The sequence below is a fragment of the Pyrus communis genome, chromosome 1, assembly GCF_041283825.1.
Source record: "Pyrus communis isolate YQ-2024b chromosome 1, ASM4128382v1, whole genome shotgun sequence".
NCBI lineage: Eukaryota > Viridiplantae > Streptophyta > Magnoliopsida > Rosales > Rosaceae > Pyrus > Pyrus communis.
Genome location: NC_142565.1, coordinates 3,671,751 through 3,688,177, shown reverse-complemented (window position 1 = coordinate 3,688,177; position 16,427 = coordinate 3,671,751). Strand labels below are relative to the sequence as shown.

Here is a 16,427-nt window from a genome sequence, read left to right as displayed (position 1 = left end):
TATTCTACAAGGCACGTTCAGAGTTCAATTCTTATCATTAGTGAATCGTACAATGGTTCTAAGTTCGTATTTCAGTATGTTCTACTTATTCGGTGTTTTAATATAAAAAATTGTTATTTAGTACTACGGTCTAGTGGTATTCTTCTTCACTTGTAAGTGAGAGATCTTGAGCTCAATTTTAGCCAAAAAAGAATTTGAACCACATTATTATGGCTGGTTTGTTGTGAGGCTTGACCCACTCTTTTACCCTTAGTGTAGATATAAATATATATATATAATTAGGATAAATATTACTGCCCCACAAATAACAAAGTACATGAATTAATTAGTACTAATTAAAAATTAAAGCAAAAAGAGTAGCCTTGGGTTAACTACAATTGCTACACCAATAACAACTGAAAATGTTATATAACAAACAAAGATTAATGCCTAATACAAATATCTAAGAAACATTAATTGAAGAAAATCCCGTAGAAATCCCCGTAAGAGAATCCGGAGACTGGGTAGGGTACACCACATTATCATACAGTAGTCCAGCAACAGCCGCGCCAATCAGAGGCCCCACCCAATAAACCGCCTGGTTCCTGAAACTGCCGGCAACGACTGCCGACCCGAATGCACAAGCCGGGTTCATGGACCCACCAGAGAACGGCCCGGTTGCTAAAACGCTGGCTCCGGCCATGAACCCAACTGCCAGGGGTCCAATGCCCCCAAATGCACCATGCCTTTGGTCACCGGCAATATAAACAGTGTACACCATCCCAAATGTCAGCACGCCCTCCAAAACCGACGCCCCGAAACCCGTCATCTCTTCGGTGATTCCGTAGGTCGGAACATGCTGCGCAGTCCCAAAAAAAAGTTTGTCGCTAGGGTGTGAGATTAGGGTTAATATTAGTTCAGTTTGAAATCCTTTTGAAAAGGCGACTCCAAACCGATAAGATTCTCCGCTTTGCGAGAATCAAAGAAACGTCTATCTTAAGCAAGTTGAAATCGGTTTAATATAAAACGTATAAGATTCATTGAAAAAATACTAGCTTGCATTGAGGTCCAAAAACTTACAATGAAAAATACTTATAGAGAAAAGGTTTTTTTTACCTGTCCAACGGTAGTGACTTTCAAGAGAAGGCACGCCATGATAGAAGCCACCATCTGAGAAATCCAGTAGCAGATGGCATTGAGGACACTAATGCGTCCTCCGACCGCCATGCCGAAGGTGACTGCCGGGTTGATGTGGCCGCCAGAGACGTTGGCTGCAATGTACATGGCCGAGGACAATGCGAAGGCGTTGGCAACGGCAACCATCACCAAACCTGCTGGATCTGATGATGCAGCATCCGGCATCAACTTCCCTGCCACATTGTAACACAACCAAGTACTTAAAGTGACGACATTTTTGTCTCAGTGTAACGGACACAACATAAACAAGAAATTAAATTTTATTTTCAAAACTTACATTACACTAAAACTGGAACAAAAACTTTAAGTTTAAATTATGATTTGCTCCTTTTTCACACGTCGCGTGAGAAAGAAACGTATACATTTTGGGATAGGAAGGTATTTCTGCTAACACGAAAAGTGAAAACTAAAGGAAAGAAAGACTCACTTGACGACATCGTGGAGCCAACAACAGTGAACACGAAGAAGAAGGTTGATATGAACTCTGCAAGATAAGATCGGAGGGCGTTGGGAGTGATTGCTTTCTGAAGTCGAGCGGTCAATGCAATCCTAGCCATTGATCCAAATCAAAACACGATGTTGAAGAACGAATTGAGTCCTCAAGGTAATTTTAGAGGAGAGTTTTGGTGTAAATAAGAGTGAAAAAACAGCGGTGAAATCGAACAGTTAACGCTACATTTGTTCTGTAAAGGAGTTACTTATATATTTGAGCAAGCAAAAAATGGCAACGTTTTGGTGAAGGGTTGTGAAGGTTGGAGAGATTTTTCAGTATGACCGGAACACGGAGTGTTACATCACGTGTCACTATACAAATGGTAGATATATGTGTAAAAAAATTAAAAACTTAAAAAGTAAAACTTTCCACAACTTATATAAAAACAAGTGATGTATTACTCATATTCCGGTTATAATGAAAATTTTCTCATGAAGGTTGATGGACTTTCGAAAAATGGTTAAACACCAAGCCACGTGGCAAAGTACACGTTCGCGTGATTAGGAGGACATGGGTGATTGGTGGATTCTCTTTCCTCAATATTTCCTCCCCTCTTCTTTAAATAGTTTTCGATTAAGCTACATCAATGTTGATTTTTTTTATAGAGAGATAAAAATAAAGTGTGAGAGGGGAGAAAAGAAATGAAGTGAATTAAGAGGAAAGTGAATCCTACTCTTGTAATTATACCGTTACACAACTTTTTTCAAAACACAAACGTGTTTCCTTTGTTTGATACAAAATTATCGTGAGAGTAACAAAATTGTGAAATATTTATAAAATTCAAATTGTGCTTCTCTCGTTAGGGGTTTCAAAAAATAAATAAATAAATTTTGCAATCGTGATTGCTAGGGGACGTAATTAATAACAACTCCCATTTTATTTGCTTTTTTTATTTGCTACATTTCAGGCCCATATTAACATATTTTTGTGGTAATTAGTATGATTTTGGATCGGAATTTCGTTAAAGTGAACAATACCATAAACTTTTTGTTAAAATTTACAATAACAACACCCTCATTCAGTCTTATTTGGCATTCAAATTAGTTTTCGTACAAAACTACGGAAAGGGATCCTCTCCGGATCCCTTCCACCTAATCCTCTTCGTCAAACAATCCGGACACTTGAAATTTAATCCAACAGCTACAAATAGGAGTCCACTCTAAAAGTTATAATAACTTTAGCTCGTGGATCAAATTTCAAGGGTCGGGATTGTTTGATGAGGAATATTATGTGGAAGAAATCCGGAGAAGATCTCCTTCCCAAAACTAGTACTAATACCAATACTGTTAACATGTGATCGAGCATAGACCGCATAGAACTCAGGTGCAAGGCAGGAGAAGTGATCGCTTAAGCTACAAGTCATTCATTCAACATATTTCTTTTACCATATACCAACAAATAAAACATCTCATAACGAAAGTTTGTTGTATCGTCGAATTATAAAATATGACAAAGATTTAAAAACATATTGCAAATTAAATACATTACAATACATGGAACAAAAAAAAGAACCAAATTAATTAACCCTATGATCTAAACTCAAGATATTAATTAAAATTTGAGGCAGAAAATAGTCTTCAAGAACTCCAAACAACCAGCAAGCGAGGCATGTCTCTTTCTTTTAGCCCTATATATTACCGCACTCTTCATGTACTTCTCCAGGTCATCTTCTCCCTGCATAAACTTCCTCCTCGTGTGCTTCTCCAGGTCATCTTCTCTGTACATAAAATCCCCCACGTCGTTTCTACCATAAAGGACATCTCCCACCCCCGTCTCCGCCACTGCACTGCCGGATTTAATAGAACAATCCAGGGACAACATCGAAAGTCCATAACAAGGTGGTGGGTTTTCCGTCGCGTGCTTTTGCTCAGCGTACCCACCACCACAACCGAGAGAAAATTCACGGTGCATGATGGAAGAAGCGAAAAACATATATTCTTTCTTGTGGGAATTTAATTTAGTGAAGAGTCCCATATATATATATATATATATGTAGTTTTTTTCTGCGAGGCAAATATGTATTGTAATCAGCGTAGGAGAGGAATGATTACTCTGTTTTTATATCCCTAAACCTATTAGAACTTAGCAACTTAGTCCTTTTAGTATAAGAAGTCCTTTTATATTAATGTGTTAATTGGACTTTAATTAGAATTAATTAAGGGAAGTGTTATTGGCATTCCAAAAATCTCATTCTAAACTCCTCACAAATGTATTTTTCTTTCCTAATACAGAAAGTTTAGAGTGTAAAATAAAATTTTTGAAGTGCTATAATAACAATTCCCTTAATTAATATGTGACTAATCTATGCGAACTTAATTAAAACTAATTTATATGCATGTGATTATCCACTTTTGTTATGAATCATATGGCAGCTTTTTTTCTTTTTCGATCGAAAACGTTGGCTTTCATTCCCAAACAGAAATATTACATACTACATTAACCAACAAAAGGAGAGTTATATTGGTTTTCAAGGGGTTATTGCTGATCTCTTCCTCGAACTTGCTACCGCTCAAGACAAACTTACGTACAATTAGGACCACTAGGGTGACATCTCAAACTAATAATGTACAAATACCTGTCTTATGTGTAATGCATGATTGATTTTAGATGCCACCACTACAATTCAAGAAAACATGAAATAAAATCAGCTAAGGTGGTTTAGATATATATGTGAACCGAAGACTTATATTAGAAGACTCAGGGCAAAAAGATAGAGAAAGACCTAGAAATTTTTGGAAAAAGACTTTTAAGTAAATATATGGAGTACTTGAGTTAACAAAAGACTTAACGCAAAACTGAGGCTAGTGCCGTTCTAGGATTCATACACCGACCCCACTTAGCAAAATAAGACTTGATTGTTGTTTTTGTATGACCTCGCAAAACTGAGAGCAGTTAGGGCAACATTTGTTCTGTGAAGGAGTTACTTATATATTTGAGCAATTAAAAATTGGCATAGTTTTGGTGAAGGGTTGTGAAGGTTGATGAAGTTTTTTATCCGAAATGGTTCATGATATTTGTATAACTTTTCATTTTGATCTCTGAAATTTAAAATCAATAGAATTGGTCCATGAGTTGTCCACCATCAATCATTTTAGTCATTCGGTGAAAAATCTTCATTAAATGAGGATGAAATGACAAAAATACCCTTAATTTTTTGTCAAATCATTTTGGCCCATTGTTTATTAAATTGAATGTAGTTTTGTCATTTTAATCTTTATTTAACATAACTATTCACAGAATGACTAAAATAATTGATGGTGAATAATCTCAAATATCACTTGTATTGATTTTAAATCTTAGGGACCAAGGTGAGGAGTTATGTAAATCTCAATAACCATTTTAATTTAAAAAAAAAACTTCAAAAAATGGTTAAACGTCAAGCCACGTGGCAATGTACATGTTCGCATGATTGGGAGGACATGGTTGATTGGCAAATTATCTCCCCTTTTAATCTCCTTCATCTTTCCTCCCCTTATCTTTAAACGGTTACGATTAAGTCACGTCAGTATCTTGTGTTGATTTTTTTTTATATAAAGATAGACAAAAAAAAAAGTATGCAAGGGGAGAAGAAAGAACCCTACTCATATGATTACCGTTATGCAACTTTCTTCGAAATACAAATGAGTTTCCTTTGTTTGGCACGGAATTATCGTGAGACTAACAAAATGGGACAACATTTATAATATTTTCAAATTGGGATTTTCTCGCTAGGGATTTAAAAAAAATTAAATAAATAAATAATTCACAAAAAACCTCACGTAGTGAGACAGTGGTTTGTCAGTAAATTTATTATTTTTCACAACATATTTTAGTAAAAAACATAAAATAAAATAAAAAAGAGTACATTGTCTTTTACAAACTCCTAGCCTTTCAACAACTGGTAATTAATAACAAAAAAAAAAAATAACTCCTATTTTATTTGCTTTTCTGATTTGCTATATTTCTAGCCCATATTAAGATCGACGATTTTTGTAATTAGTATTATTTTGGATCGGTATAACAACACTATAATTCTGTCTTATCTGCCATTCAAATTCTTTTTCCTACAAAACTAGTACTAACACCGTTACATGTGATCGAGCATAGACCTCGGGTGCAAGGCTAAAGAACTGATCACTTAAGTTACAAGTCATTTATTGAACATATTTCTTTTACTATATACCAACAAATAAAACATTATCTCATAACGCAAGTTCATTGTTCATCGAATTATAAAAAATGACAAAAATCTTAAAACATATTGAGCAAATTAAAAACATTACAATACATGAAACAAAAAAAGAACCAAATTGACTAACCCTATGACCTAAACTCGAGCTATTAAAATTTGAGGCAGAAAATAGTCGTCAAGAACTCCAAACAACCAGCAAGCGAGGCACGTCTCTTTCTTTTAGCCCTATATATTACCGCACTCTTCATGTACTTCTCCAGGTTATCTTCTCTCTGCATAAACTTCTTCGTCCTGTGCTTCTCCACATCTTGTCTGTAAATAAAATCCCTCACGTCCTTTTTACTATAAGGGAAATCTTCCACCCCCGTCTCCGCCGCAGCACTGCCGGATTTAGTAGAACAAGCTAGGGACAACATCGAAAGTCCATAACAAGGTGGTGGGTTTTCTGTCGCATGTTTTTGCTCAGCGTACCCACCACCACGACCGGGAGAAAATTCACTGTGCATGATGGAAGAAGCGAGAAACATATATTCAATTTTTTCTTGTGGGAATTTAATTTAGTGAAGAGTCCCATACATTATATATATACAGTTTTTTTCTGTGAGGCATATATGTATTTTAATTAGCGTAGGAGGAGGAATGATTATTCTGTTTTTATATCCTAAACCTGTTAGAACTTGGCTACTAAAATGTAATTAGCCCTTTTAGGATAAGAAGTCCTTGTATGTTTATGTTTTTTACTTGGCAATTGCCAGCTAAAAGAGAGATTAATCCACGTGGACTTAATTAAAATGAATTAATATGTATTCACTTTCTTATGAATCACATGGCAGGTTCATTTTGAAAACGTTGGATTTCATCCCCAAACATAAAGATTACAAACTCGTTTGGAAGTTATTTTAAAGTGGCGGAAAATATTTTTGGTGAAAATATTTATGGAACCAATCCTTAATAATAAAAATGTAAATGAATCATGAAATAACATTAAAGGAACCACTTTAAGTGATTTTAGAATTTAATATTTTCTCTAAAGATGATTTCACTCATTTTAAAAGAACTTCCAAACGAACCTTACATACTATGTCAACCAACAAAAGAGAGAGAGCCGGAAGGCAAGCTTGGACCTCTAAAAAACCCTCCGCCTTGAAAACCCTCGAATTGAGAGTTATGTTAATTCACTTATGTACAACGGGGACCATTACAGTCATATTTCAAACTAATCATGTACGAACAAGTGTTTTAAGTGCATTGCATGATTGATATGAGAATCCACCATGGTGACATTCCAATTGCATAAAAGTCCTTCGTGTGATCCTCGCATCAATTGAAAAAATCGAATAGAAAGAGAGAAAAATACACTAAAAACCTTTCTAGTCCATCTGTCAGCAATTCCTCTTAGTGGGCGATCTGTAAAAACCAAAAAAAAGAACACCTTAGTATGTCCTCTAAGGCTTGTGGTATGCCCTGCCCCTCGGGGGGGCGGGGGGGGGAGGCTCCCCTTCCCCCCTAAACTTAAAAAAAACAAGCACACAATAATGCATCCAATTAAAAGTGAAATCTTTTCAAAATTAAAATGTCTCCAATCCTCACTGCAATGGAAAAGGATAAGACTCTATATAGATTGAGGTTTATACAGAATCACAGATTAATATTAAGCAACTGTATAGACGATTTCCCTTGTATGTGACGTCAAACCATTTTACAACAATGGCGGCAGCTCACACACATTAACCCCTGTGAAATGATGCTTAGCTTAAATCCTACAACGCCTGCATCTCCATATTGGTGTGGCCATTATTGCTGGTAGAGGATGGTGCAGCAGAGTCCTGGTTGTCGTCAGAAGACTTCATCTGTTGAACTTGGGGTGGGTTGACGACAGTCATTGGCATCACAGCATTGTCCGAGAGGCGTCCCTTCATCTCCCGGTGCTCTTGGCACAAGGCGCACCAGTGCAAGCAGCAGTGTGTCAAGCATGGGTCACACGGCGAGTTCTGCAGTCAACAACGCAATTAAGCATCCAGCAAGCTTCAGTTAAGAAAAATATATTCCACATGACATAAACTTGAGATACGGACAAACAAAAGGTTACCTTTAGATGATACTTCTTCTGCAAGGATTGCCGGACAAGACCTGTATATATCCCACACATCCACCAAGAAAATAACAGACCCTCGCAAATAAGAAATGAAGTCCTTGGGTCAATGCCATGGAAGATTGCAGTTAATGCTGCCAGAGCCATACCACCTTCAATACAAACGGCATGACAAATGCAAGGTCTGTTCCAAGGGACATCGTCTCTTAGGCTCTCAACATTGCGCCCAAACAGAACACATGGACAAAATAACCCTGTCAAGCCTGAAGAGGCAACAAAAGGCAGTGTTATTAGTAGACCATGTTTTTATATTGCAGAAATGAATTACTGGAACTAGAGTCTAGATGCACAGCACAGTAGTACGAGCAAAGACGTTCATGCTTATCAATCACAGGACTATGGTCAACCAATTGAATGGGCAGAAACATCCTACTTGATAAAGTTAGAGGCAGCATTCAGAGCATAAGACGAATAAACTGTAATAAAAGAATATGAAACAGGGCAATGCTAGAGTTATAAATTTCAAACTTTGAAAGGCAAGCATGATAGCTTGTTCCGAGCATTCAATATTCCAGAGACAAACTCCAATAGACGAAATATACCCCAGAAAAATCGAAAGGAAGAAGGCATCTTATCAAATGTAGCCATAAGCATCATAGAATTTAACACATGCACTGCTATAGTTGCACCTTTGTGAAAAAAAAACCCTATTGCAAGGGCTTTGCGCTTTGTTTATGAGGCAAGCTCAGTGGGACACCAAATCCCCCGCAAAAGCAAAAGATCAAAATAAAAGGAAATCAAAGGTAAGCGTAAACTTCATACTGCGTCGCTGTACAAGAAATGAAAAGCTAGTTCCCATATCAACTTACAACTTTCTCTATCTTCAGCACAGCCAAAAATTCCGGTTGTCCAAGGCTCATCTGCAGGGGCCTGATAGCTGTCGGGTAAAGGCTGTCCACATTCGTTACACCTGTGAACATTCAACTGGCCCGTAACACACAAGATCAGTTGCCGAATCACATTCTCATCCGATCCAACGACTTAAAATTACAACCCTCCAATGCAAACGAACTCACATGTGAAATTCACAAATTCATCAACATCTACCCCATAAACCTACAACATAAGTGTAGTTGATCAACCATATTCAAGTTGTAGCCAAAACCAACTAGTCGTCCTCTTTCGAAAACTACGAAAATTCTAGATCTGAACAATTCTTTGAGGTACCAATACGACTTCAAAAATCTGATTTACATCTTATCCCAGAAATGGCATTATAAAAATTACATAGCACCAATTTTTTTACTATAAATTTCTTCAATCCCTCCAAAAACCTTCTAATCAGAAAATACATACAAAAAGTAGAAAAATTTAACAATCCAAACCAAATCCCACCAACACAAGTTTTAACGAAATGCAATTCATACAAAATCATACAGGAAAACAAATGGGATATTAGCAACGGAGTTTCCAGAGCAAACCCATGTCAAATTAACAAAAAATACGACGAATTGGTCTAGAGAGAGAGAGAGAGAGAGAGAGAGAGTGGTGTGAGAAACCTGAGGAACTTCGATGGGCTGATTGAGCTCGCCGGGATTAATGTCCTCCGCCGGCGCTTGTTCTTTCGTCAGCTTCACATACCGCGAGTGCGCAGTCCCATCCGCCATCCGATCTGCTCTGCTCTCTCCGGCACCGCTTTGGGAAAACCCGGGACTAATTAGTGAGGGAAGATCCGGACTGGGACTAGATTTACGTGGGTCAACTTTTGTCTTCTTAACGCTTATTTAAAAACTCGTCTTTGCGAGTCTCGCTCTTCGCTTCGGCCTTCGGATTTGTTTGGATTGCTGTCTTCTTTCCCGTCGTTCGGTGTAATACGACTTGTCGATGTCCGCCGACAAATGTTGTTGCATACGATGTCGTTTCAAGAGACGGACCATTTTTTTTTTTTTTGGGAAACTAGGAACTTCATTCCGGGGCTAAGAAGCCGAAAGGTACACGAAAGCCTACCGAGAGGCACGTCGTTTTTTTTATGAATATTTAGATTTCTAGTCAATCGATTGTATTTCATTATCTCTTTCATCACGTGATTAATCTGCATACTTATGAGACCATCCCAAATCTTTTAGTAAGGGTCATCTCTAATGCAAAACCTTCTAAATCCTTTGGTTGAAGTACACCACTTGTGTATATGAGAATTTAGAATTTTGAGTTTACAATGCTCCTTAAAGACGACTGAACTCAAAACCAAAAATTTAATTTAACACTCCACTTCATTTCCTCTTCGTTATAGGACACAAATTTTGAGTTTCCAGTTAAAAAGAAACGTAAACTTTAGTACATTATTTAAAAATATGTAATATTGGAATACGATCATGTTATATAATTACTTCACGTATTAAGATAAAGCAAATTGCAACAAAGCAAGTTTAGGTGGCATTGGTTTAACAATTTCAAATTAAACATATATATATATATATATATATATATATATATATATATATAACGATGCAGTAGATATACTGAATTTACAAACTTCAGCTCTAAACACAATTAACAAGAGCTTAATCACTTATGAAGGCCAGTTTCTGTACCAACCGGACCATGCAGATACCAAACCACTAATCCCAAGAGTGACGGCATGATTACAGAACGGATTAGGCTCGATATCCGCGATTCCGATGATCAAATCCGCAACATTAGCCGCCACTGCCATTAATCTCATCACTCTATCAGCCCTAATCTTTCTCAAACTCTCGCTCTTCGTCTCCGCAGACTTGTCCTCCAAGGCAGCAACCTTTTTCTCCGCCTCCGCGCCCTCTTTCAACGCAATGAAATCCAAAACGATGAAGAAAACATACCCAAACGACTCACCAAACGCCGATATAAAGCTCATCTTTCGCGCCAGGTTCGGGTTCAGAGTCCCGATTCTGGACAGCCAGAGAAAATGGTCGAAAAAGAAGTAGACCATCTCCCCTGCATTAGCAAGAACGGCTAGGAACCGAAGCTTAGGGGTGGAGCCGGGGCTTCTTCTCAGCGCATTGAATCCCGTGAGAAACCGCCCCGTTCGAAAGGCCTTCCGGCTAAGCCCGGATGCAACTTCCCACTGCTTGGCTCGCTGCGCAACTTCGGGGTTCTTGGCCTCGGCGTGCCAGTGCGCAATCTTGGAGACGTATTGGAAGGTTTTGACAAGCTTGTCAATGCCGTCTCGCTTTGCCAGGAAGATAACAAGTTTGTCTACTGTGTCGTTCATGATTGAAAATGTACGCAGCAGATGTTTTGGTTGTGATTGGCGATGAAGTATGAATCGCGCTAGCTCGATGGGAGAATTTTGGGGTTGGATTGGTAGAAGAAACGAGAGATAAAGAGCACCACAGAAGTTGCAGGATTTTGGATAATAGCATACTAGCTTCTGTGGTTGGACTGCATGCCATGCAACTCGCTAACGGTAGTAGGCTTTCTTGTCTTTAGCCGACTACAGTCCAAGCTTGTTATCTCCACAAAACTAGACCTCAAATTTAACCTCTGCCAAAAATTCATTTAGGTCACGACACGTCACGTGTTCGAATATCCTTCGCCAATATCACTTGTATTTTCTACTTGTTTTTAGACTTGGTTTGAACATATTGGATGTGTAATTCGTTGTATCTTATGGAAAATTTGTATAAGTTATCTATTATCTCCAAGCCAAGGGTGGATGTACATTGAGATCAAAGTGGTTCCAGGACTATTCAGAAGTTGAAAAACAAGCATGTAAATGTCTTCCGAATTTGTCAAGTGTCAAGTGTATCGATAGTATTTGTTAAGTGTGTCAACGCAACATGCTGATATCAAGATATGCCTAATAGGTTTACATCAAATACTTTGTGGGCATAAAAAGGACCCGATCAAACATTCAAAGAATCTAACCTTTACATGTATATTTCCCCACCTTTGACTGGTCTTGAGACCACCTTGATCTAATGTACATCCATCACTGATCACGGATTGTTGCTAATTCACATATTACAAGATCGATGAGCTATAGAGTTGGTATTTCACTATTATGAGGTAAACAATACGAAGTTGGAATTTTCCGCAATTTAGATGAATTTAATATAATTAACTTATAATTTTGTTAAAAAAAAGTTCAATTCCGGTGACCAAGAGCGGCTCGCACGGAAACGGACAAGACCAGGCCCAGTTCGCCTCTTTTCTCTTCTTGTCTAATGTCTCTCTGAGATTCTAGTCCTTGGAGAGCAAAACCCTAGAAGCCATTGATACCTATTCCACTGCTCAATCCTCACTGGTTCCTCCGCTACAAACCCAAAAGCCCAAATCGGTTTCTTTTTGTTGTTCCCCTTCCCAATCCCAAATCATCACTTGACACAGCCATGGATGCTCAGAGAGCTCTGCTGGACGAACTTATGGGCTCAGGTTCAAACCCTAATTGATCGCCCCTCTGTTTAGAAACGATAGTTGCTGATTATGAGTTGGGGACTTTGGATTTGTTTAGAAAAGATAATGGCTTTAATGGGTTCTAATTTGTTTGATGTCTTTCTTGGCTGATTTTGGTTTGAATTTGGTTTTGAATACTGGTTTGTGGTGAATTCCAGCTCGTAATTTGACAGAGGAGGAGAGAAAGGGGTACAAGGAAATTACTTGGGATGATAAGGAGGTTTGTGGAGCCTATATGGTTCGATTTTGTCCTCACGATCTCTTCGTTAACACTCGAAGCGATCTAGGTGAGTTGCGGTTGGAAGTTGTATTGATGTTCAATTGTTTAACACTAAGTTTCTTGCTGAGGAATTTCAGTTTTTCGTATCAGATGTTTAAATTTGTTTTTGTGGAGTGCACACTTTGACTGACCGTAAATTTTTTGTTTTTGTATCAGGACCTTGCTCTAAAATACATGACCCAAAGTTGAAAGAAAGGTGATAGACTGAACATTTATAGAGTTGAGAGTTTTTATTTTTTGGCAATGTGAACCTATCATAATGTTATCTAATGTTTTCTCGTTCTGCTATGTACGGAGTTTATATTTGCAATCAAAAGAGGGTCCCTTGTGCTTGTTTGGAATTGTTTTGTCACGAATTCTATCAAAAGAACTTTTTGAAAAAGTTTAGCTTGCTAACCCATAAAGACTTTTTGATCATTTATATGCTTCTGTTGTAAGAATGTTGTTTCTCTTGTCTTCGTACAAACAAGTTTTCTGCTTCTTATGTGTGGTGTAGGGTGTAGGATGAAACTTTGACATGCCTTACATGGTATTCTAAGCAGTAGCTGGATTTTTCTTTTTGAGGTAACTTATTTACGCATTGAACGGATCTTTCCACGTAGGGGAGAATCATTTATCAATTCCAAGTCAGCAGTAGCTAAACAGTTGCTCATAGTGATGCACTGCTGCATGAGACATCCAATAAAATGTCCGCTGCATGAATCGTCTATCAATTATTTATTTTGGCAGTTAATTATGCATGGTCTACTCTCTTTTGTATTCAGTAGGGGTTCGGTTCTAGGTTATTTGCCCCTTTTCAGATTAATTATTTAATTTTTCTTATCTATGCATTGTTGATGTACAGATGTTTTGCACAAGTTATCAGGGAAGTGATATATAATTGCTATATTTATGTTTATAAGATGAGTATCTAGAAGGTTTTGCAAAAATTGAACTTTTATTTTTGACCTTGGGTGATGACCAGAGGTCATTTCATACACTCCCCCTTTTCATAAGTACTCCAGGTATATTTTAGTTTTGATATCACAATTCAATGCACGAGACCAAACCAAAGATTATCCATATCAATCTTTTTTGTTTTCGCTTTTCTGGTTTTGTTCTCTAGCTCAAAACTCGCTGCTTTTTGCTTTGTTTTAATATTTCTGTTGTTTGCTGTTCCAAAGTTGTCATTATTTTATGTAGTTCCAATTTTGATTCTTTATGGTATTGATTTTAGTTTTGAAGAGTCCCCACGGCATGACGCTTATGTACCCAAGTTTGAAGCTGAACTCGCTCACTTTTGTGAGAAATTGGTATGTTTTGCATGTCTCCTCATTTCTCTTCGTGATGTATGATTTTTCACCTATATTTCTTTGTCTTATTATAATTTGCTTTTCAGGTGATGGATTTAGATAGAAGAGTAAAGCGTGGGCGAGAACGCCTTGCTCAGGAGGTGGAACCTGCGCCAGCTCCTCCACTGTCAGCTGAAAAGTCTGAACAGCTATCTGTTCTGGAGGAAAAGATAAAGAACTTACTGGAACAAGTGGAGGCCCTAGGTGAAGCTGGAAAGGTCGATGAAGCTGAAGCACTCATGAGAAAGGTGCTGATGTTGGGGATTTTTAATTATTAGTGGAGTATACTGCTACATGAAATTTGACCACTTGATTTCTTTCTCCTTTCATTTGGTAGGTGGATATGCTTAATTCTGAAAAGACAGCCTTGGCTCAGCCGCCCCAGAATGATAAAGTGTTGATGCTGGCACAGGAGAAAAAAATGGCACTCTGTGAGATCTGTGGTTCATTTCTTGTGGCCAATGATGCTGTAGAGAGAACTCAGTCTCATGTTACAGGGAAGCAGCATATTGGTTATGGCATGGTTCGGGATTTTATCACTGAGTTCAAGGTGAGTCTCTCTGTTGATTAATGAAGTATTGAAGTCAAGGCAAAACATGATTTCTTGCTCAGGGACTAAAAACGTGGACCTTATTTTTCAGGAATCTAAGGAGAAGGCAAGGGAAGAAGAAAGGTTAGCGAGGGAGAAAGAAGAAGAAGAACGGAGGAAACAAAGGGAGAAGGAACAGGAGGATAGAAGGAGAAGTAATTCGAGTGATAGGGACAGGTATCGTGATAGAGATCGTGACAGGGAGCGGGACAGATATCGGGAACGAGACTCAGATTATGAAAGGTCAAGGGAGTGGAATGGCAGAGGTAGTCGGGATGGAGGGAGAGGGGTGGACTATAGGTCCAGAAATGGAAGAGATGGAGGAAGGGATAGGTACCGTGATCAAAGCAGGTCACGTTCCCCTGTTAGGCACAGTCACAGGAGGTCACCTAGAAGTCCAGTTCGCCCGCATTGATGAATCGTGTAGAATGATGTCTGAGCTTTGAAATTTAATGAGGTAGTTTCCATATCTCACATCTTTGTTGAGACTACCATCTCCCATTCATCAGTATTATTAGCGGAGAAAATGGTTGAGGTAGGCATAATTTTATTATTGTAACTCATTTTTACATTTCATTTTAGACTTGGGATGGGCCAAATTTCCTTTTGCTGTATGAAACTTGTTTGTTTACACATATTTAAGATATGATAACACCACAGCTGGCGACATGATGATTTTTAATCATTTTTGAGGTAACACATTTATCGTGTATTTACCGTCACCAACCCATGCGATATTTCCTTCTTTCCATAGGTACACTTTTCCCTTTCTTTTCCATCCTCCTGTATCTGGTTTTTAGTTTTAACCACTGTTGCTGGTGCTGCTTGTTTAACGGGGATGGGGATCTGAAGAAACCAGTCGTCAAATGCGCGGATTGTATGCTACATGTTCATTCCTCTTGAGGTATTTAGGTTACTCTCCATACATCTAGAAATAATTGGTCTGGTTTTTACCCTTCTAATGGTTAGATCGGTGCAAGCATTCTTTTTGGTGAGAGAATAAAGACCAGTCAAGACTGGGGATAATCTGAAAGACTACCCTATCATGTGAAATAGGTAGTTTTGGAGTTCAAATTTCTGTTTCGGTCTCTGAGGAGCTGCTTTTGAGCATAACTGTTGTTTCCATGGGCATGGACGTCTACTTGACCAGACTGGGATGCGATATAAGATTTGCCGTCAACGGTGAATGGAGGTAACTGCCAATCATAACTCTGCAGATTAGTGCATTTCTTTTGAAGTTTTGCAGGAAGGGCAAGATAAAATCCGGCAAACCTCGACGATTAGACTCGCTACGGGTCAAATATTTCTCATGGCTAGCAATGGTTTGCGGAGGGCGTCCCTGTTCATCTTGCAGAACTAGTTTAAGAGTAGGGATTATTGAGTTACCAAATGGAACTGAAATGATTGAATATGATCGGTATCACTTTTGACATTGTCGCGTAATCGATGTCTTGTAAAGTTGTATGATCTTCAAACTTGTAGACACCATAGTCACCGATGGGGAAATGAAATACGATCATACTCCAGTAATCCACTCAGCACTTGCTGAAGCTAACTTCGAATGCGCTAAACCAAACCAATATTTCCATGGTTACTTTTAAGTATAAAATATTCACGAAATTATTGATAATCTTGTCGAAACATCCAAAACATTAAGGATTGATATGAAAGTGGAGTGAAATGCAAACTTCACACTATATCGACAAGATATAGGAAAACAATGAATATTGATGATATTTACTGAGGGTGAGCTTTGATGCAACATAAATGTTGCTCCTTTGTGATCGAAAGGTCATGCGTTCGAGTCATGGAAACAGTTTTTTTTCAAAGTAAGGGTAAGGTTGCGTACGATAGACATTTC

General features: G+C 38.1%; 4 protein-coding genes across 4 annotated transcripts; 1 reads left to right on the top strand and 3 right to left on the bottom strand.

Annotated features, from left to right (window-relative positions):
* Positions 1-368: 368 nt before the first annotated feature.
* LOC137721165 (putative aquaporin TIP5-1) lies at positions 369-1,767 on the bottom strand. Its single transcript, XM_068460272.2, has 3 exons — positions 1,604-1,767; positions 1,096-1,349; positions 369-838 (listed from the first exon to the last, which is right to left on the bottom strand). The coding sequence occupies exons 1-3, from the start codon at positions 1,731-1,733 to the stop codon at positions 443-445; spliced, it is 780 nt and encodes a 259-aa protein (XP_068316373.2). The 5' UTR covers positions 1,734-1,767; the 3' UTR covers positions 369-442.
* A 5,618-nt stretch (positions 1,768-7,385) lies between these two features.
* LOC137720696 (cell number regulator 6) lies at positions 7,386-9,781 on the bottom strand. The gene is made up of 4 exons (XM_068459795.2): positions 9,492-9,781; positions 8,802-8,916; positions 7,930-8,195; positions 7,386-7,831 (listed from the first exon to the last, which is right to left on the bottom strand). Exons 1-4 carry the CDS (start codon positions 9,597-9,599, stop codon positions 7,601-7,603), a joined length of 720 nt encoding a protein of 239 aa, XP_068315896.2. The 5' UTR covers positions 9,600-9,781; the 3' UTR covers positions 7,386-7,600.
* Positions 9,782-10,428: 647 nt separating this feature from the next.
* Positions 10,429-11,363, bottom strand: LOC137721526 (peroxisomal membrane protein 11B-like). Its single transcript, XM_068460620.2, has one exon. The coding sequence runs from the start codon at positions 11,180-11,182 to the stop codon at positions 10,502-10,504; it is 681 nt and encodes a 226-aa protein (XP_068316721.2). The 5' UTR covers positions 11,183-11,363; the 3' UTR covers positions 10,429-10,501.
* Positions 11,364-11,968: 605 nt separating this feature from the next.
* Positions 11,969-15,251, top strand: LOC137719657 (uncharacterized). Its single transcript, XM_068458691.2, has 7 exons — positions 11,969-12,345; positions 12,525-12,653; positions 12,803-12,842; positions 13,863-13,938; positions 14,025-14,225; positions 14,315-14,527; positions 14,619-15,251. The coding sequence occupies exons 1-7, from the start codon at positions 12,303-12,305 to the stop codon at positions 14,979-14,981; spliced, it is 1,065 nt and encodes a 354-aa protein (XP_068314792.2). The 5' UTR covers positions 11,969-12,302; the 3' UTR covers positions 14,982-15,251.
* Positions 15,252-16,427: the final 1,176 nt, after the last annotated feature.